Genomic DNA, 21,732 nt, shown 5'->3' on the forward strand with positions numbered 1-21,732 from the left:
CCCCTAATGGACCAACAAACTATCCACAGTCATCATCGCAAAGTATGCCGAGGTAGGGCTGCCACCAGAAGGGCTCCAAAATAAGGAAGGGCTTCGAAAGGTGCAGCTCGCTTTAAGCTGACGCAGCCTCACACATGAAGGATTGGATTCTCTAAGGTGCAGAACTGCCGCCGCTCTATCTTGAGGCATCTCTAGGATAAACCGTCTCGTTCAATTCCGCACCTGCTAGACATCTACAATCGTCCCGCAACTCCAGCCTTTCAATTAACATTTATACATCTCTCTCTGTCTTGGTTCAATTCTTCCAGCGCCCGCCCCCGGAAGTAATTATGTAATATCCGGTAGCTTTTACTCATGTGACTAAACTGGAACCTGTGTAACATGGCGGCGCCCGTATCGCCGTCACTGTTGGTGACTGCTGGAGAGTTGGCAAGACTGAGGTAAGGGGGGGTGGCGGGTAAATTCACAGCGTCCAGTTTTTGAAATCGGCTTCGGTGTGTCGGGACGGGTCTCAGCTGGGCTCCAGACTCTCCTCGTCACTGTCGCGCTAGAAATGCTAGAGATGAGGGAGCGAAAGAAAAGGCGATGTAACGGAGAATTGAAGCGTGGCGTAACCGGTGGTTGCTGGGAACCTTCCCGGCGTCGGGTCCTGCGTTTTTTTCCTTCTCGATATCTTTATTTTAGGCATTACTTTCATGTGCATTTGACAGAAAAGTCGGTGACTGTAGTATAGTTCAAACAGTGTGATTTCTGGACTTTTTATACACGTGCAGGAAAGTACAAGGAGGAGCCTAGGAAGTGTTAATCAGAGAATGTGTTCTCTGAAGGAGCTGGGTATATTTAGCCTGGAGAGAGACGACTGAGAGATTATATGATCACCATCTTCAAGTATTTGAAAGGCTGTCGTATGGAAGATGATGCAGAATTGTTTTCTGTTGCCCTGGAAGGTCGGGCCAGAATCAATGGGTTGAAATTAAATCAAGAGTTTCTGGCTCAACATTAGGAAGAACTTCCTGACAGAGCAGTTCCTCAGTGAAACAGGCTTCCTCGGGAGGTTGTGGGCTCTTCTTCCTTGGAGGTTTTTAAACAGAGGCTAGATGGCCATCTGACAGCAGTGCTGATTCTGTGAATTTAGGCAGATCATGAGGAGGGCAGGAAGAGTTGCATCAGTGCTTAGTTCTCATGGTCTCTTCTTCACACACCCAGGGAAATGCTGATTGCCACTTTGGGGTCAGTCAACAATTTTTCACCAGGCCAGTTTGTCCTGGGATTCTGAAGGGTTTGTGTGTTTGTCATCTTCTGGATATGGAACATGTGTTACTAGATGTGTGTGTGTGGGGAGGTATTTGTAAGTATCCTGCATTGTGCAGAGGGTTGGACTAGATGACCCTGGAGATCCCTTCCAACTATGATTCCTACCATTGAGCATCCAAAGCAGATCATAATCAAAACCAAAACAATTTTGGATAAAAACCTGCCTGCTTCCTGACCATAAAAATCTTCAAAACAGTTTTCATTTTAACTCATTTTCTAAATATAGTATTTTTCCTCTTCAAATTTTCCCATTTCCAGTATGTTAACACACCCCGCCTTCACAGTTTTCAGTTATTATTGTTACTGCCTTTGATATGGCAGTTGCTGACTGGTATCCACTAGCCCATTCCTCCCAGGACTAGAGGTATTTAAAGTCCTGTGGATCATGGAGGGAGGGTGATTGGGTAGATCTAGGGTTGCTGGGTACCCCCCGGCCACCATCAGACAATGGGAGAGGTAGGGTTACCAGATCCAGGCTGGGAAACTGGAGATTTAGGGATGGAGGCCAGGGACCTTAGTGCAGGGTAGAATAGCATGGAGTTCACTATCCAAAGTATCCATTTTCTCCAGAGAAACTGATCTCTGTAGTTTAGAGAACAGCTGTAATTCCAGGAGATCCCCAGGTCCTATCTGGCGACTGGCATCCATAGTTAAAGCTGAGCAGGAAAATAACATTTTCATATAAATGAGTTGAAATGAGATTGATTTGAGGTGAGTACTGGTACTTAGGGCTCAAACTGTACTCTGCCTTTTATTATCACTGTGGATCAATGCAACAGTTGGCGTCTTCTGTGAAGTGGATGTTGCAACACCCACTATAGGGCCAGATTATTAGAGAAAAACATACTTTTGCTTAAAAGTTTGAAGGATCTGGATGCTGGGAGCCATTGCAGGCTCTGAAAAAGTCTCGCTTTCCCCATGTTCAGAAAACACAAATTTTGATTAGTAGGCTGCAGCTGTTACCTAGTAAGTATGTTGAGACCCTAGGGTGGCCCAGTGCACCAGAACGTGTTTCCCTTGTATCCTTCCTTCTTGGTAGCAAAGGGCTTTTTACTGTGTTTGGATAAAGTATTGCATACTTAGAGTGGTACCATAACACAGTGTTTAATCCAGGTCACTAATATCCAAAAGGCACCCAGACTAGGCCTTTAGACAGTGATTGATATGGAAGAAGCTTATTCTTTAGGTTGCTTGGTTCTAGACTGTTCAGGCAAATGAAGAAAGTGCTGTAAGGAAGTGATTGGGGAGGGGGGAGGACTAGAGGAGATGGTGAAAGAAAATGGGAAGGATTGTTTTGGCTATGCTGCAGTTAAGCTGTGCTGATGGATAGAACAAAGTGGCTCAGAAATAAATGATAACCCTTGAGCCTTATATTACTACATCCATAAGAAAGGTACATGGTAGAATTTTAAAAGTAACCAGTACAATATATGAAATTATAGAAGCTAAACTACTACTAAATCATGGAGGGAAGAAGTGTTGGCAATATGTTAACTGTGGCAAAGATTACTGTAGGCAAAACCTGGAAAAGAAGGAACATGCCATCAATAGATGTTTAGTTTCAGGGAGTCTGGTACACAATGTACATGTGTAATGCTAGGAAAAATGATGCTCAAATGTATGTGGGGGAAATGACAGTGCTGTGGAATCAGAAATATGGAACATGAGATGCATTGGCAAATTTAGTTGGAATTTTTAGGGTATTTAAATATGGTTCTTGTTTGAAATATCTTTGCATTTTTGTTTCTTTCCTCTCGTTATACTTCTACATGTGATGATATATGAATTTGGTAAAGCCATGAGTGTGTTTGATTTTGGCAGAATTTTTAAAAATTTAATCTGCTAAAAAAAAAAAGACTATTGCAGATCTTACGTGGTTCAAAATCTTAGCTGAGCACTTGGCTGACCATTTACTATTTTAAAAAGGATAACCTTTTCTATCTTCAGCCATAAGAAGTACAGAGCACTTCTGAAGAAAGAGAAACGAAAGAAAAAACGACAATTATTGGCGAGACTGAGAGATTCAGGTAAAATCCTGTTGTTGCTTGTGGAGAAGTAGGAATTTCTTTCACTTCTGCCTGAGAGACTCCTGCATTTATCTTATATATACTTGAAGCTGCTTTATATTGAGCCAGAAGTTTGGTCTATGAAAGTAAAATTTGTCTGTTCTGACTGATAGCATCTCTGCAAGATCTCATGCGGATATTTTTCACACCACTTCTGGATTCGTTTAGATGTTGATTGAGCCTGGGACCATCTGCAGAAAAGTAGATGCTCTATCACTGAGTACCAGCCTCTGTTATTCAAAATGTGGTAAAAGTGATAGCTCTGGGAATGGGTATGTGCTGGTGAACATCATTTTTGCTAAGGACAGTTGCTTTCAAGCTTGTGAATGGATTTGTTGGTGTCTGCTGTTCTGTATTTTTATCATATGTTAAACTTCAGGATTTATAATATAAAGCGTGAACAATCAGATATGACTGTGGGTTCAATCTAACTATCCTTTTCCATTCAAATCTTTAGAGCCAATCAATAGTCCATTCATGGAAGATCACTCCACAAATGGAAAAGCTTCTTGGATTCAGCCATTGTCCACCGAGCTTTCTCTAGCCTGAGAAACCTTCAAATTTAAGTGGCTTTCCCCGCTGTGTTAGAGCCACTTAAATGGCTAAAGAAAGACTCCTTGGAGTATTTCTCCATTTGAAGAAGAGCCACTTAAGTTGGAGGAAGGCTCCTTGGACTAGAAGAAAGCTTTAGGCTTTGCTCAGAGGAGTGGTAGGATGGGACAGAATCCATTATAATAAAAATGCAACCCTTCTATAACTCTATTTTATGTAATGAGTTTATGGATTTGGATTAGTCCTAAATTCTTATCTGCACCTTGCAAGCTTCAGTTGCATCAGCAGCACTTTTTATTCCCTTCTGGTGGAACCAACTGCCAGATGAAGTGAGGGCCTTACGGAACCTTGTGCAGTTCCGCAGGGCCTGCAAGACTGTCCTCTTCTGGCTGGCATTTAATTGACACGGCACCAGTATTTAAGAAAAGTGGAAGAAGAAGAAGTTGATATTGGATTTATATCCCGCCCTCCACTCCAAAGAGTCTCAGAGCGGCTCACAATCTCCTTTACCTTCCTCCCCCACAACAGACACCCTGTGAGGTGGGTGGGGCTGGAGAGGGCTCTCACAGCAGCTGCCCTTTCAAGGACAACCTCTGCCAGAGCTATGGCTGACCCAAGGCCATGCTAGCAGGTGCAAGTGGAGGAGTGGGGAATCAAACCCGGTTCTCCCAGATAAGAGTCCGCTCACTTAACCACTACACCAAACTGGCTCTTCCATCAGTGGTGATGGAAGAAGGCCATCACCACTGGAATAGCACCAATTCAATATTGTTTTTAACTGTTTTAACCATTGAATATCTGTTTTATTACTGAATGTCTAATTTTAATACTTATTACTTTTCTGTAGAATTTTATGTTGTATGCTGCCCTGAGCCTGCTTCGGCGGGGAGGGCGGGATATAAATCAAAGCAAATAAATAAAATAAAATAAATTATTTCTGGGCTGAGAAGGCTGCTGTGTTTTTAATCTGATCATGGTCTGACAAATGAAATTCATGAGTTCATAATCATGAGAATAAAGTTTGAGTCCAGTGGCACCAGAATAAAACTTTGTTGGTCTTAAAAGTGCTACTGGACTCAAAGTTTGTTTTGCTGCTTCAGACCATCACAGCTACCCACCCAAACTAATCTTGAGAATGTTCATCTTGATTTAAAGTAATTTCAGTACCAACAGGAATAGCATGATTGCACAGGTAGATTATATTAAAAAGTAGTTTTATCCTGTTAGCATGGCATTTAAATGAGGGTTTGAATTACTATAACATGCTCTATTGTATGGCAGTGATGGTCTGGAATTGACAGATTTATAGAATATGATTAGTGAGCCTCCTAATTATCATGATTTTAAATCTAAAAATATCATCCTCTGTTCAAAAGCAGCAGAGAAAAATGCACAGATATCTGAAGAAGAAGAGCTGGATGAAGAAGAAAAACTGCTTGAAGCAGAAAGGTGAATAAAAAACAGAAAATAATTTGCAGCTTGATCTCTTTGATCAGCAGACTGACTATGCTCTCTGGTAGAGTCTTATCTACCTGTGTTTCTTTTCAGCCATAGTACTCATTTTTATAGAAAGGCCATATGCAGGGTCTTTGTTGGGATATGGGAAGGCTTGCAAAGGCAGTTGTACTGAAGATGACTTTCTGTTAAAAGTCTTGTGCTTTATAGTTGACTTGGATATTTCTGCTGTGGAATTTTCAATTGATTGTAAAGCACCTTGAGTAATTTATGAGAAAAGGGGGGGGGGGGTAAAATATTTTAATAAATTAAAAAATCTTTTAAAATACTCTGAAGTAAGACCTGTTGAACTGAACGAACTTTTCACATTAGGATATGAAAAATTGCAGCCTTCCCCATTTTGAGATATTTGCCATAAATTTACAACTCATTATGTTTTTATTTTCCTAAGCGAATTTTCCTTGAGAAAAATGAATATAATTACATAAAGAAACTTTCTGAACTTCCTCTCCCACTGTAGCCTGCCCATGGGGTGAGTGGAGCCTCTGAAACACTATGATGTAGGTCTGCAGTGGGAGGAAAGAACCAATAAAAATTGCCTCCCCCCACTTGCAGAACTGCTCCCTATGAACAGCAAATGTTAGGATCCAAACCACTGTCTCCTAAATATATATATAAATCTAGTAGCTCTTATCATTTAATGGTAGCTAAGAATTAATTGTATTTGCAGTATCAAAGAAACCAAGAAGCTGTATCTAAAAATATCACATTTATTTGCCTGTTTTTCTAAATATCAAACTTCTATAGTATTGTATTCAAAATACAAGGCTTATAAAGCATGCAGTCATTTCCACAGACTACAGCAAGCTCATAATAACAAGTGTATATTTCAGTTCATTAGTTGGCAATCTCTAAATCTCGCAGAGACATCGGAAGATTCCTGGCAAGTCCGGATTCACGTATAACATTTTCAGCCACAGAGCCTTCATCAGCTGGAGCCAGTAACCATGTTGGAAACAAGGTTGCCAATTCACTGGAGCCAGTAAAGGTTGTTGGGGAATGGGATACTATGACAATTCTGATGACTGTTTTCAATATTGTATTTTGACTTTATGTTATTGTAGATTTTGTTTTTGTCTTTAGAGATACATAAGGGATGATGTTCCTGTAAACTAGCAATTTAAAGGTAAAGGTAGTCCCTGTGCAAGCACCAGTCGTTTCTGACTCTGAAGTGACGATTCGCAACTTTTTCACGGCAGACTTTTTTTTATGGAGTGGTTTGCCATTGCCTTCCCCAGTCATCTACACTTTACTCCCAGCAAGCTGGGTACTCATTTTACCAACCTTGGAAGGATGAGTCAACCTTGAGTCGGCTACCTGAACCTAGCTTCCACCAGGATCAAACTAAGAAGCTTGGGCTGCAGTACTGCAGCTTACCACTCTGCGCTGGTGAATTGGCAACCTTGTTTCCAACATTATTATCGGCTCCAGCTGATGAAGGCCCTGTGGCTGAAAATGTTATATGTGAATCTGGACACAACATTCTGGGATCTGCCGGGAATCTCCCAATGTCTCCGTGAGATTTAGAGATTGCCAATTAATGAACTGAAATATACACTTGTTATTATGAGCTTGCTGTAGTCTGTGGAATTGAACTGTATGATTTATAAGCTTTGTACTTTGAATACAGAACTATAGAAGAAATTTGATATTTAGAAAAACAGACAAATTTTGATATTTTAGGTATGGCTTTATTGTGTCATTATCACAGTTTCTTGGTTTCTTTGATACTATCTTTGGGCTGTGATTCCTTTTTGTTTCTAATTATATTTGCAGGCAAAGACTGCATGAGGAATGGTTACTAAGAGAAGAAAAGGCTCAAGAAGCTTTTAGGATCAAGAAAGAAAAAGAAGAGGCAGCGAGAAAACGTCAGGAAGAAGAAGAGGTGCAGCATATTCTTTGACACAATTGTGACAAGCCTTTGGGGCTGAGATTCTGAATGCAGAAAATAATTATCTCACTCAAACCTTGCCTGTTAAGTTCTAATCAGTTCAACCTGTAGATTGGCTAAAGTGTTTATCGATTGTTGGGGCACATTTTATTCAGGAAGACTGATAAAAAGTAAGGTTTGGGCCTGATATGTTACTGTATTAGGGAATGAAAATGTTACTGATGGTCTCTCCATATTGATAGTGAGTAGAAATTTACCAGATCAGAGCTGTTGTGGTTCCTGTAATTGCCCAAAAGATGCACCTGGACTGATGTTTTGGTAGAAGGTAAACTAATTGGACTTTCAGTTGACTAATCTGTTATAAAACAAGTTAGTAATTTTTAAAAAAATTGCTTAACAGTCTAATTTAATGTAATATAGCATTTTCCATAATTGTTTCTTTGAATCTTCTTTTTAAGGTGACTGAATAGTTTTGTTTCCTTTTTTTTAAAAGCGAAAAATAAAACAAGAATGGGAAGAGCAGCAAAGGAAAGACCAAGAAGAGGAGGAGCGGAAACAACAAGTGAAGAAAGACAGAGAGGTGATTCCTGCTCTAGGAGGATAAACACAGTTCATATCCTCTCACAGTGATCAGGGTAGAACTCCTAGGAAAGTACAAAAGGACTCTGTGTTGGTTTACTTCATTATAAAGGCTAAATGGGACAGATATAACTTTGACTCTAGAGCACATATTCTAGATTTGATCCTCATGTTGAATACAGTAAATGTTCTCTTGATCTTTTATATACAGCAGTCCATAACTGCTTGCATGTGTTACCTAGTTCTGCTGTAATTATTGTTGCAGTAGTTTTAATATTTATATCCTGCCTTATCCTTAAAAAGCCCTGTGCAGTTTACTGTATTTTAATTTTCAAAAGGAACAGGAAATTGAGCAGAGAAATAATCTCCCCAGAAAATGACCAGAAATTACCTTTGGTGGTTGCCTCCTCCTAGCTGGTGGCAGTGCTGTTTTTTTCTATGCAAGGCGGGGAGGCAAACTCTCAGTATGGGCAGTCTTTCATTTTTGCATACTCAGATAACTACAGGATACCCGGCAGGATGGCAGAGTCATGCAACTGATTTCCCAATGTCCACTTCTAGTCACCACAGGTGGAATTCTTGCTGGGGGTCTGGCAGTACACACTAAGAATGCTTTTGTTAAATAATAATTTTATGATTGCGTCAGCTTCTAAAGAACAGTAACAAATGTAGTATAATAATTTTTAAGTTCTTAACTGTAATTTGGAATTATATTGCTGCAATTCCTTAACCACTTTTTCTACTCAAAGATGTTTCAGCTCATCTTTACCAGACTCATTCATCAAGACGTATCTTTTTCTATAGCTTGTTGGGTTTGGGGACAAACATGTTAGAAAGTAGGATTTGATTATGCTCAGCTATTTCTGCCTTCTTTGTTTAAGTATGTAGAGAACAGGTGATCTTAATAATCTGGGCCTACACTGTTTGGAGGAAGGGATGTCTACCCCCCCCCCCCCCCGCAATATCTTTTGAGTTAACCTGTCCAGATCTGTATCTAAGTTGAATAAGCATAAAGCATAAAGTTGAGCAGTAGATAATAGGTTAGAGTACCAAGACAGTACTCCTTTCCAGAATCTGTTAAAACTTGGGGATTGACTAACATACAGTGGATTATTGTGCATTTCTCACTTATCAAAACTAAGTAGTAGTGAGTTATCAGTTTATGTTACTACTTTAAAAAGCCAGTAATCCTGATTGGAGCAATGATTATGGTACAAGCCTGCTATTCTAGCCAAGGGTTTGGCAAATCCATCCTGTGAAATAGTAGTTCAGAGGAGTAGAATGGAAAGGGCTATGACAGGTATATACATTTAAGTAAATATTAAATGGGGTTTTATTCCTTGTTTCATGAGATGAAAATCTGTGTGGAGTGTTTGAACAGCCCGCTTTTATGGTTAGATACATTGATTGATTTTGGTTTTGGACAATGTAACAAATAAAATTTAAATGAAGGGCTTTTAAGAGAGAAGGGGCTTATGGGGGGGGAGAGAAGCAAATACTGTCAAGGGGGAATGTTAGTGTTAGCTAAACTGTACTCAATACAAGCACCCAATATGAGAGAAGGGATCAGGCTAAGTGCTCAACAGTGTAATCCTAAGTAGAATTGCACAATTCTGCACATTGAATTCCATGTATTTAGACTATATTTAGGATTGCACTGTGAGTGTCCTAATACTACATCTGAAGAGCTGCTTTCGGTTAATTTAGCTGAAAACCAGTAGCTGTTTAAAAAGCATTTGAATACCTTTACTTGGAATTGACATGGACCACATTTCTGCATTTAGTTAGTGGTTCATGGGTGAACCATGAACCAAACCATGAACTGATAGGCCATTTTGTGAACTGAACCAGTTCATATCAGTTTGTGAGCCATTTAAAGTTTAAACTTCTGCTTTCTGCTCCCTACAAAAGCCACAGGTGGTGAAATGCAGAGGTTTAGAAATGCAGAAAGCAGTGGTTTAAATGGCTTGGAGCCATTTCACCCTTTTCTCTCTGCTTGCTGCCAAAAGCCATGGCAAGCAGAAGGCAGGGGATGTAATGGCTGGGAGAAATTTCACCCCCTGCTTTCTGTTCCCTGCAGCTTTTGGCAGAGAACAGAAAGCAGTAATTTAAATGGCTCGCAGCCATTTAAACCAAATAGCTGTTTTTTCATGAAGAGCAGATAGCAGGGATTTAAATGGCTCAAAAACATTTAAGCCTCTGCATTCTGTTCTTCACAAACTGCCACAACCTGCATCAAAATTTGTGGAAGTTTGTGGCGGCTCTTCAGTTCATAAACATTGCCTTACAAACCAGTCAAAAATTTAGTTTGTGATCCAGTTCCTGTTCATCTCTAAAGTTTATTCTCCTGGGCAAAATACCATGTTAGATCCATACTGGATCCATACATTGACACCTAGCTAGAATACCTACTGCAATTAGAAGCTCCCTCTTATGCAGCCATAGTGGCTGTGTCCCACTCATCAGAAATTGCACCACATTGGTGCAGTAGATGGAGCTGCACATGCCTACCCCTTTGGACAACCCTGAACAAGCATATCCTGTCTCTAAACTGATGTTCCACGCATGTTCCTTTGCACCTGAGTCTGTGGCAGCAATCCCTGCAGGAGGAAATCCCGTGATAAATACTGGATGGTGAATTTTGCCAGAGAATGGGGAGGATTTTTAAGAAGCAAAGGCAGTTTGTTTCTCAAAGATACATCCATGTGCCATAAGTCACTAGCAGGATTAGTCTGCAGTGATTCTTTTAACTCGTGCTTACTGAAGGTAGTAGTAGAGCATAACGACTTGTTGCTTTTGCTTCCATTTAATTTCTAAACTGTCTCCCCCCCAAAAAAAATTGGTTGTAAGGGAAAGAAGTACAGACAAAAATTGGGAAAATTGTTTTAAATGTCACAATTCATGTGCTGAATATCTTAATTACATGCAAAGCTTTCTTTCCTTTCTTGTGTTTAACAAAATGAAGCCAAACTTTAAAGCACTTAGAGTATGAAATCTTTAATGCTACATATTAGGTTCTTAACTAAAGAAACCAGATGAGATATCTGCATTCAAAGTTTTCACTAGTCCTATGTTTGCACCATTTATAGGAGGCTGTGCAGAAGATGTTGGACCAAGCTGAAAGTCAGGTATGTTCAAAAGTCTTTTAACATGAAATGGTGATGGAGATAAAAGGCTGAACAATAGTCTTGAGCCAGCCTTTCCTTCTGTTATCTGCTGCTCGTGTTACATAATGCAATATATCCCTATAACAACAACAATGCATGTAATTTCTGGAATAGCTGAAAGACAGGATGACAATATTTTTGTGGAATGGAAAGTAAACAAGAAAAATTAAATTCTACCAGTATATAGTAAAAAGGAGGATTTGATCCATTTGAACTTGATCCAAAAAAAGTGCACAAGAGCACAAAAGTGTGAAAGATGCTATACAATTGCTTTGAGGGAAAAGTTGTAAAGAGAGAGAACATTGTTGGTTATTGGAGGCCTTTACTTTTGAGATCTTTTTTGCTTGTTTACCTAGATTTCCATATTTAATATGCTAAGTCCAACACTCCTTTAAATATTTGAACATTAAAAAGTTCCCAACTGAAACAGTATCTCCTCCCCATTAAAATAAACCAATTGTGCTCATTTTTCACCATCAAAATAACTTCACTACTGGAACATCCCAACTTTTATCATAGAAATACTGGTTTTTGAAAAGCTAAATTTTGCAGTGTCCTGAACTTATTGCATACAGACTTAAAAATCAATATACAGTAACATTTATTTTATCTGTAAAAGCTCTCCATGAATCTTCATTCTCAACACATTGAGCTGCTGCTGAATGAGATTGCCCTGAGAGGACTCTTTTTCTTGCAGGAGCTCCTCTGCATATTAGGCTGAGATTACTGATTTTAGTTTGGCAATATCCTGAATTCATTGCATGCTGACTTAAATTTCAATATACAGTACATTTATTGCAACTGTAAAATCTCTCCATGAGTCTTACTTCTCATAACACACTGAGATTACTGATTTCTGGATTTTAGTTAACTTTTACAATTAACTCTGCAAAATACATTGAGATCAGCAAATGGGTATCTATTCACAATGCAAAAATGTGGCTATCTTGGCAACATTTTTTAGAACTTCTTAAAAGGCTGCATTTAAGATCTGTTGGTGTTGGTCTGAAGAAGAATTTATAGTGCTAAGCATAATACAGAATGAATTTGATCTTTCTAAAATATGTCAGTTTTAATAGATTAAATATATTCTCTAAAACAGCTGGAAAATGAAACTACATGGCACAACCCTGAACCTCCAGAAAATGTAGGAACAGAGAAAGATCGAGCCAATTGCCCATTCTACATTAAAACAGGAGCTTGCCGATTTGGAGACAGGTAATTACTAAGCTATAATTGAGCCTTTGAAATGGATTGTTTCATTTAGATGCACAAAAAGCCATTTTCAGTGTTGCAGTTAATGATTCCCCTCCCCCCCCCCCCCCTTTTCCTCCAAGATGCTCTCGGAAGCATAACTATCCAAGCTCCAGCCAGACACTCCTTATCAGGGGTATGTTTGTTACTTTTGGAATGGAACAGTGTAAAAGAGATGACTATGACACAGATGCAAGTTTGGAGTACAGTGAGGAAGAAATCTACCAGCAGTTCTTAGACTTCTATGAAGATGTGCTTCCAGAATTCAAGAATGTGGGAAAGGTTATTCAGTTCAAGGTATGAATATAGAGACACATTTTGCTTCATCAGAGACAATAGTACTGTCCAAATTCAGATTTTTTTTCTGCCATTCACTTATGATAATTAATAAATTCCTTTCTGCATATATAGTGCAGAACTAGGGAGAATGGTTGTAATTGTGAATTGGTGACAGTCTCCTAAGCATAATAGTGCTTCTCCACAGAAAGTCTTGTGGAGAAACAGTAGAAAATAAGAGATAACTTTGTTGTCTCTCAAGATCCCCTCTTCCCCAGCTGCTGTGCTTGAGTGTACATGTATACTGTTTTCATGCTGCCATGGCAAAGTACAAGTATGGCTCTCAGACTATTAGAATTTATATTTATTCAGATTTATTTTTATAACAGAGACTCTGCAGATGCCTCCTCAGAGGCCCAATACCTGTGCCCCTGCCAGTCCCAAACAGGCTGTACTTATCCCATAGCCAATCCTGCAATAGCATCAGGCCTGGGACAAGGAGCAAGCCCAGTCCATATTTTAGCTCCAAATGACTGCAGAACTCTGAGGTCTGTCACCACACCAGCCTTTCCAGTCTTCTCCTTTCCCTCTTACAGATTTCCCTTATATAATGTGTGTTAAAAGGAGTATTAAGCTGGATAGATCCTTGAGGATGGTATACTGATTTTACTCAGAGGTCATTTTGTAGAAAAATAGGTAGTAGAGCTGAGCTCATTAGCATAAGTTATTAGCATGTGCCCCTCAGCCAAAAGAAACCCAATGCAAGGAAGGAAAGCCCCAGGCGAGCCAGGTCTGCTTGGGCTGGCTAGAGACCTAGCCAGCCAAACAGGCCTCTCTGGCCTGGGGCTCTCCTGGCCACCACCCCGTCAAAAGGCCAGCAAGCCACCCACCACCCAAATCACATAAGTGGAGAAAGGGTGGCGCGGGCTTCTCCATGGGTTAATGCGGGCTGCTGGAGGCATGGCAAAGCTCCTGGTGGCTGCCTGCTCTCCTAATCCAGGGAGTGTTATGCAGCTGCACCGACTATTCAGTGGACGAGTTAGGTGTGGAGGAAGAGGAGGAACTGTTAGAAAGGTTCAGGAGTTGCGCTGCTGTGAACTCCAGCTGAATCTGAGGCCTGATTTTACTGAAGATTGGTGTCAACATTTTAATTTCCATCATGCACTGAAGAGTAATCTGGAATTAATGCTGAACGTGTCACATAACAAATTCTCATTTAAAAAGTCTAGGCCCACTGCTTTTTTTTTTGGCCTTGACCTAGATAGCCCAGGCTAAATGAGCTTGGAAGCTAAGAATGATTGGCCCTGACTAGGATTTGGATGGGATATCACCAAGGAAGTCCAGGGCCAGGACACAGAGGCAAGCAATGGCAAAACACCTCTGAACATCTCTTGGCTTGAAAACCCCACAGGGTTGCTATATAGTAGCAATGACTTGATGGCTAAAAGTTGTGCTTTTGGTTCTTCAATGCAATCAGTATACTTATTATGTAGTTTTATTGTTACGATAAGTTTGTTTCAGTTTTTCTCCAAATTTCCATTTTTGCCCAAAAAAAAAAAAAACCCAACCCAAAAAACCAGCCACAAACACCCCAAGTTTCCCCCCCCCCATAGCCTCAAAACCTCCGAAAACCTGTACCTGTAGGTATTGTTTGTTATTAATATAGTGCCATACTTTGGCACATTAAGAATTATACATTGGGACAATTAGCTGAATATAGAAATATTTTTGACAGAGAAGACGGGTTAACTCTTGTATGTCTGGGAAAGAAGTTTTCCTCATTGGTACAAAAAGGCATTGAATTTATTCACACAAGGAGCTCATGCATTATATGGGAGATCATGGACAGATTTGGCTTGAGTCTTCCCAAGCCCAAACCAGAATACCATCATGACATCTAGAGTTAATAGCTTTATTAGAATCTTGTTCAAACATACATTAATCTTTTGATGTAGGTCAGCTGCAACTTCGAGCCTCACCTCCGGGGAAATGTGTATGTTCAGTACCAATCGTGAGTATTAAGATGAACAATTTAAACTTACTAGCTAGTGAATTGAGGACAAGTAAAATGTGTAGCATTATGTAAATAAGCCAGGCTTTCTCAACATAGGTGGCTACTTTGGGTGCATGCTTTGTTTGAATTTTACTTGTTCTGTGGTTGGTTCTAACATCTCAAATTTATTTTAAAGAGAACAAGAATGTCAGGAAGCTCTTGCTTTATTCAATGGTCGATGGTATGCTGGGCGGCAGCTTCAGTGTGAATTTTGTCCAGTAACCAGGTGGAAAACAGCTATTTGCGGTATGTCACTTTACATTGGTGTCTTTTTAGTACATCCTCCACATTACTGCACATTACTGCATTACATGTACAATGGCACTTTAAAGTGAATTCAGAGTTTTTTCATAATAAATGTAACCTATATAGTGTTCAGCAATCCATTCTAATGGTTATCCAACAATGCCACTTTAACTGGAAAACCACCTCAATTTTATCTCCATTAGAAACCAATATTTACTACCCAGATTTGCTTTTAAAATATAATTTTAATAACTGTTTAAAAATCTGTTTCAGGCTTATTTGAAAGACAGAAATGCCCCAGAGGGAAACACTGCAATTTTCTTCATGTATTCAGAAATCCAAATAACGAGTTTTGGGAGGCCAACAGAGATATTCATATTTCCCCTGAATGGACCAAACATACTGGTAAAAACTCTGAAAGGAGAAATAGATCAGGCTACTATGAAGAATATTATAGCCGGTCTAGGAGAAGGAACAGTCCAAGTTCAGATCATGCCTACAAAAGAAACGGAGAGTCAGAGAGGAAAAAGAGTCATAAACATAAAAAAAGGCACCTTCGTGAGACCTCAGGGAGTCATGGAAGACATCAGTCACGCAGTAAGAAGAGGCAGAGTCGCAACAGGAGTTGGACACGTAGTCGTAGCAGAAGTTCCTCTCGGTCAAGGAGTAGAGGCAGGAAAAGGTCCAGTAGCAGAGGAAGAAATAGTTGAACCTACTGCTGAAGAATGACATCTCAAGGTGTTTGTGGCCAATAAACTCTAGTGCTACCTGAGCTATTGCATACTAGATGTTGTATGCTGTACTGCTTTGCTCCAACGTAGCATAACATTATTCTGGCATGAAAGCTTGGTGTTGTTTAAATTCTTGAGCAATTCTAGTACAGTGTTGTACAGTTGCTCTGAAGTTCCACACCTTTTCTTTAGAGGTCAATGATGAAACAGATTGTGTGATTTCAGATAATATATTCACTTGTACCGGAGTAAATCCTGCATGTAAAAGCATTGTGATAAGTACAATACAGCTTGTCCCTTTGCTGGTCTAGGCAAGAACATACAAAATCTAAAAGGATGTTTCAACATTTAACTGTTGTAGAATACAGCTGCATTACTACGGAAGTGAATAGAAACAAAATGTAATAATACAACTTGGTAAAAAAAGCTTTCAATGAAGTCAGTTTCCTATCTTTTGATGTGCTCAAGGTAGGGTCAGGTGACTGGAAGAGGCTTGATGATACTGAGGACTCCCTTAGTTTCCCTGTTTGCAGCTGTCAATTCATGTGGTGCCCTTGACTTCAGCTTATGTCCTTCTTCACTGGAAAGGAGTATACTTGGCTTGGAAGCTGCACAAGCCGCTTGTCCTCAGTGGGTTTCTGAGTATGTACATGTTATACCAAGTGGAAGGAAAGAACAGCAATAGCTGGAAGAGGAAGGGAAGAAATTCCTCATCTTTCCTTCTTCAGTCTTTGGAGGGATTTTTACCAGGTATAAATAAAAACAGGGCTTCTTACATAAGTATCTGTTCTTCAATTTATTTGAAAGTAAATTTATCAAACCCCACAGTTTTGGAAGTGTTTGCAGTTTCAGTCCCATAAGCAGAAGGAAGCAAATGAAGATCTTATCTTTAAAGGCTTCCTCAGTGACATGCGCACCTTTGTGGTTCATAGTAGTAATTACAACCTACTGCTTTTACTTGTACCTCAGAACTCACATTGCAAAAACACTTGTATGATAACTTTATACTTTAGCTATACAGCCTCAAGTCCTTCTGTAACAGGAAGATGTGTCCTTATTTTAGTGTGCTTTGGTAGAAATGTATGAGTAAAGGGTGTTTTTTTCAACATTCAAGTGTGCATAATTTTCCCTCTACTTATTTCTAGAAATAATTTAATAGGAAAGGTTCTTGCTTACTGTTCAAGACCGATCCATTTGGAAATATCCATGATAATGTGTGCCCTATCCTGTGAGGGATTTCTGCAAGTTGCAATTCTCTGTTGTAAATAAAAAATGCATTAGTTGATGACTGCGCTTCTAGTTTTCTTCAGATGATGTTCTTTTTTACTGTAATTCTTACAGAAGTCATTGGTAGGTTCTTCCTGGGGATCACCAGCTTTACCAGACATGTCTTCAAATTCAGAATCACAACTCAGGCAGCTATATAAAAGTATGTTCTGAGGTGTCTCATCTTGAATAAACATGGTTTTCATGCAGTATTTTAGTAAATTTGAAATGTGAATGCATACAGTCCCCTAAGTTGCAGAAGCTATGAATGACTGAAACTAATAGCTCTTACTGTTTATAATATGGTGGGCCTCCGACATATGTGCAGGGCAGCAGAATACCAGACCATGTTGCTCAGCATTGTAATTTCATCACTCCCTCCAAAAAATTATATTGGTGCTGGAGTGCACCTCTGGGACTCTTCTTAGTTGTGGGACAGTGATATCAGCTACTACCAATAAATATCAGTAAGTTTGCACCAGAGCTTGTTGCTCTGTCTGCGAAGTGCTGCTATTATTCAGTGCACTCAGACTGTGAGATGGGCATGGAAAGCTACCAGTTGAATATGTTGTACTCCTGTCTTAGGGAAACAGAAGCTGTCATTGCTACCGTTTGCCCTCAAGTGGAGCCACATGTAGCCAATGCATACTGCAGCTACCTGGAATGGCAAGACAAAAAAACAAACACAAAACTGACTGGAACCAGCTTCAAATAAGGTCACCTGCAATGACTGAATACCCTATACACCCATCACTAGTGTTGCTTACTGCCTTCTGCCATCAGAAATCTCTTTATCCAAAATGGCTCTTTACCATTTTTTTTTAAATCAAATCAACAGCAAATTTGGATATGATGAAACCAGAAGCAAACATTACATTCTGCTGGGAATTTAAGTTCTACCTAAAGAAAGGCTGCAGCCAAGAAACATGAAATTAATACTATCTAACCATTCCTTCAGGGCTGCATATATGACATTATTTCAGAACATACAACTCAGCTTCTCTGAAAACCCATGTTTTCTTATTTAGGAAAACCCATGTTTTCTTATTCCATTATTTCTAATGGAATCACAATAGCATTATGCTCCAAAAGTACAGAAGAAGCATCTGGTGAAGTTTGAATCCAGAGAATCTGAAGTAATGGGGTGGGAGGGGTGGGGAGAGGTGCTGCAATGCCCCACATTGTCTACCCCAGGAATAAAATATACTAATGATAATTATAAAATTTATACAGTTGCACAATTTTTTGTATTCTTGGTACTGAATATTATAAGCCCAAAGGCTTCCTTCTTAAAACCAATATTTACCGGTACATCTTTTTAAAGTATACATCCAAGACACTACTCTGACAGACTGCTTACATACTTTAAAAGGATGGTCCCTTATTCTCCTAAAACCAGAAAGAACCAAAATAAAAATCTCTCAAACTGTTTGATTTAACCTAGCAAAAAGTAGTATGTGAATCCAACTACACTTGTTTTTTTCCAGCAGTTCAGGTAAATTCAAGTGGAACAGATTCTGATTATTTAAGTGACTCTCAACGATTCAATTGATATTTGCATTGACTTACAAACAGGATAATACAATTTTCAGTCCCGCAAAAAATGAGAAAATTGTGTATCCTAATCTTGCCAAAGAATGAGTTCTTTTTAAATAAAAGTTTGTGGACTAAGAGTTCAACTACATGGAGATAATTTAACAGGTTCCACAACATTGTAGACCTTTAGAATGAAAATTTGTATTGTCTTTTTTAAAAAACTGCTTGTGCATCATGATCTGTACAGTTATACTTTCCTGCATCATATTTATCTTTCCACAAACAAGATTATATTCCTACCATAAAAACAAATGCTTCCTTAAGCTTTAAACAGACAGACATAACAATGGAGTAAAAATGAACATTTATTACAACTAAACTGATGTGATACTAAGACAGCGTTCACACAGTTTGTCACAATCACAAAGCTTTTCCAACCAAGCACATACAAGGCAATGTGTAAACCTTAAACATGTTTTGAATACACATGAAATTATGTTCAAGTTGACATTTTGAAGTGTTCAGTAATTTCAGTGTTACACAAGAGGGCTATTCTAATGTTAACTTTTTCTAGGTCTTTCCATGAGTGAAATGTAGAACTGGGCTCCTATGTACCTTATGCAACCATTGTTCCAACATTTCCATTGTTGAGGTCAGTACCAACCAGGAAGAAACTCTTTTACATTTATGGCACAGTTTTATAGTAAAGCATTTGGATTCTTTAGAATACACTGATCACAGCAAACAGCCACAAGGATTTAGTAGTCATGTGTTAATTGAAGGGTGCATGTTTAAGAGGCTTGTCAACGCACAGGCAGTCTGTACTGAGCTTATATTTATTGAGCAAAAGACACATAGTGAAATGCACATTACAGTAAACAGTATGGCTTTCTGACACCTGTGCAGCCCAATCCTGTGCATGATTACTGAGAAGTCTCATTTTGTTCAATGAAGCTTACATCCAAGTAAATGTACACAGGGTTGCAGCCTTATTTACTAGGATGCCTGAGACAGCCAGGTAAAGTTTCCAGTGTAAAGTTTGATTCCCCTGGCATATTTCATTTTCCAACTAAATGTAACATTGTGTGAGGTGGAGTTAAAGATCTCAAGCATTAAAAACTGTCAAATTATCCAAGTAGCTGCTCAGGATCTGGTGTAAAGTACAGCAATCATGATACTGGAAAATGTAGCCAGAAAGTTTTGTTTCTAGGGACAGAGGAAATCCATTCTCACATTTATAACATCCTCTTATTTACCCTTTTTGGTTTATTTCAACAATTTTCAGATGATTTTGAATTAATACTGCTTTATGATTTTGACTGGACTGTAATATCAAATTATACTGTCTAAACAAAAAATAAGTTTTTTCATCAAAAGGAAATGCTATGATACCTGCATTCCCTTTTTAAAGTTAATGAACTCATTTTTGAGGTTGAATTTTTTATACTATACACTTCCATTCTGATTAAATTGTTTACAACTCTGTTGCCAAAATGGAGCTACTGTAACAACTCACAACAGTTTAACTTGTAGACTTTTGTAGGATTCTTTGGTATAGTAAGCAGCCATACATGGTTGTTTCCCCTCCAATCTTCAGCAGTAACCTAAACTGAATTTTAACAAATGTTGACTTTATAGAAAAAGTCTTTGGTTACACAAAGCCAAGTTCTACATTGATGTATTTCACTTGTTAACTTACACAATTCTTTTCAGTATATGGTATGCAGCATACCACACAGGTTTAGATACATTGTGTGATGGCAATTTAATTTTATAAATAACTCTGCCATCTAAGACTTACTAATGGTCTTAAATACTGTGCTTTAAAATTACTGTAAAATCCCTTTTATTCTTTTCAAAAGGTTTTTAAAATGTTTTTCCCTTTTTTATTTTACAGTAAACAGAATTTTTCTTGTAGGCCTGAATGAAGTAGCTTAGCAGAACAGTAATACTGACAAATAGCATCATAACACCACTAGCTAACATTAAATGGAGGCAGTGAACATTTACAGTTATGTGAAACATCACACAAGACATCAGCAAAGGTGGCAGCTTATGTCAGTCCAATTTCTTCAAGTACACTACGAGGGGTCTCCGCTTCCTGTGGAAGATAAATTAGATAATGAACAGATCTTGTGTTCTGGTCAAATCACAAATGCTGAGTTAATATGGAAGTGGCTAAATTCTATATTAAGGTGATGTAGTGTGAAAATTCACCAGAGATTTAGAACACCTTACACTTTATAATAGTTGAGGTTTTGTAACAGTTTGTCTTTGAGGTTTGACTCTGCCTTCAGGAGACACTTCAGCAGACAGAAAATTACTTCTATGGCCAAAAATATTTCGATAAAAGTTTGACAGCTACATTTAAAACAATGAAGTAACAATGGAGCTTGTTGGAGAACAGTCTGTTATATTCTACCATTCTGATCAACTAGGTGTAGACTTGTCCCAAGGATTCTTTGTCAGGTGGAAGTGATTCTTCCTCCAAAAGGCTTCACTGAGCAGTAGGATACCACCCAGTGTCATTCAACAGATAGTGCCAATATATGGGGGGTGGGGTGGGGAGGGCAACCCAAGTTAGAAAATAATAGTTTACAGAAACCAATCCCTATCAAAAAGCAACCAACCCAAAGACAACTGATGTTTTAGAAAGAAGTAAAGAGAAATAATATTAAACACTGTCACTGATAAAGCCATTTTAATCCAGGAGTTTCAAAATACTGCAAAATTCAGGCTTTTAAAATAAACATGGTTTTGATATGCTTGAACTGATCTGGACATGTTAAGCAACAGTTGAAGAAACATTATTTTCCTAATTACTGAGTCTATTTTAACAATAATTTATATTAGAAACAAAGCAATTTCTGTATTACCACATAGTGAACACTTACTTTAGCATCCTACATAAAGGCATGGGCCAAAAACAAACAAACAAAAATGAAAAGAGTTAACAGTTTGCAACAACTCCTGAAAAAATGCAGCATTAAAATGTGCAAGAACTTTAATCATGTATTCTGTAACAAATGAACTCATGGATTTCAAACAAATATAACTTTAAGCTACCTTTAATAACAGAACTATTGAGTTAAAGATGAGCAGTTAAATGAATTTCAGCTTCACCTGGAGGCAAGCACTTTTAACAGGCAACTGTCAGGGGCTCAGGTCTAAGATACCTACCTTTATTAAATGATTACATACTCACAATGTTCCCTCTAAGCTGCAGAGTCTTGTGAGCAAAAATTCTATTTTGTGAGCTACTGGCATTAAAGTTGTGAGCTACTGC

At 38.7% G+C, this 21,732-nt stretch overlaps 2 protein-coding genes across 3 annotated transcripts in view; one reads left to right on the forward strand and one right to left on the reverse strand.

Annotated features, from left to right (window-relative positions):
- The first annotated feature begins 109 nt into the window (after positions 1 to 109).
- ZRSR2 (zinc finger CCCH-type, RNA binding motif and serine/arginine rich 2) lies at positions 110 to 16,932 on the forward strand. Of its 2 annotated transcripts, none has more exons than XM_060234008.1 (11): positions 110 to 440; positions 3,262 to 3,341; positions 5,312 to 5,381; positions 7,224 to 7,332; positions 7,832 to 7,918; positions 11,007 to 11,045; positions 12,187 to 12,302; positions 12,422 to 12,635; positions 14,570 to 14,625; positions 14,804 to 14,913; positions 15,187 to 16,932. In XM_060234008.1, the coding sequence occupies exons 1-11, from the start codon at positions 382 to 384 to the stop codon at positions 15,621 to 15,623; spliced, it is 1,377 nt and encodes a 458-aa protein (XP_060089991.1). In that variant the 5' UTR covers positions 110 to 381; the 3' UTR covers positions 15,624 to 16,932. The 2 variants fall into 2 exon arrangements, with proteins under 2 accessions (XP_060089991.1, XP_060089990.1); XM_060234007.1 differs by having other exon boundaries at positions 306 to 440; positions 5,306 to 5,381.
- Positions 16,933 to 18,798: 1,866 nt separating this feature from the next.
- The window catches only part of AP1S2 (adaptor related protein complex 1 subunit sigma 2), a 39,424-nt gene continuing 36,490 nt past the window's right edge, over positions 18,799 to 21,732 (reverse strand). Inside the window, exon 5 of the mRNA XM_060234009.1 lies at positions 18,799 to 20,547. Within this exon, the coding sequence (XP_060089992.1) occupies positions 20,500 to 20,547 (48 nt within the window). The 3' untranslated portion in view covers positions 18,799 to 20,499. The remainder of the gene's footprint in view (positions 20,548 to 21,732) is intronic.

This window comes from Heteronotia binoei, chromosome 3, assembly GCF_032191835.1.
Source record: "Heteronotia binoei isolate CCM8104 ecotype False Entrance Well chromosome 3, APGP_CSIRO_Hbin_v1, whole genome shotgun sequence".
Lineage (NCBI taxonomy): Eukaryota > Metazoa > Chordata > Lepidosauria > Squamata > Gekkonidae > Heteronotia > Heteronotia binoei.

Bases quoted from the DNA above. Each gene is read 5' to 3' on its own strand.
- ZRSR2 (XM_060234007.1), top strand. From the start codon at position 382: ATGGCGGCGCCCGTATCGCCGTCACTGTTGGTGACTGCTGGAGAGTTG. The intron at 11,046-12,186 runs GTATGTTCAAAA...TCTCTAAAACAG, and splicing joins TGGACCAAGCTGAAAGTCAG to CTGGAAAATGAAACTACATG. The intron at 14,626-14,803 runs GTGAGTATTAAG...TTTATTTTAAAG, and splicing joins GTGTATGTTCAGTACCAATC to AGAACAAGAATGTCAGGAAG.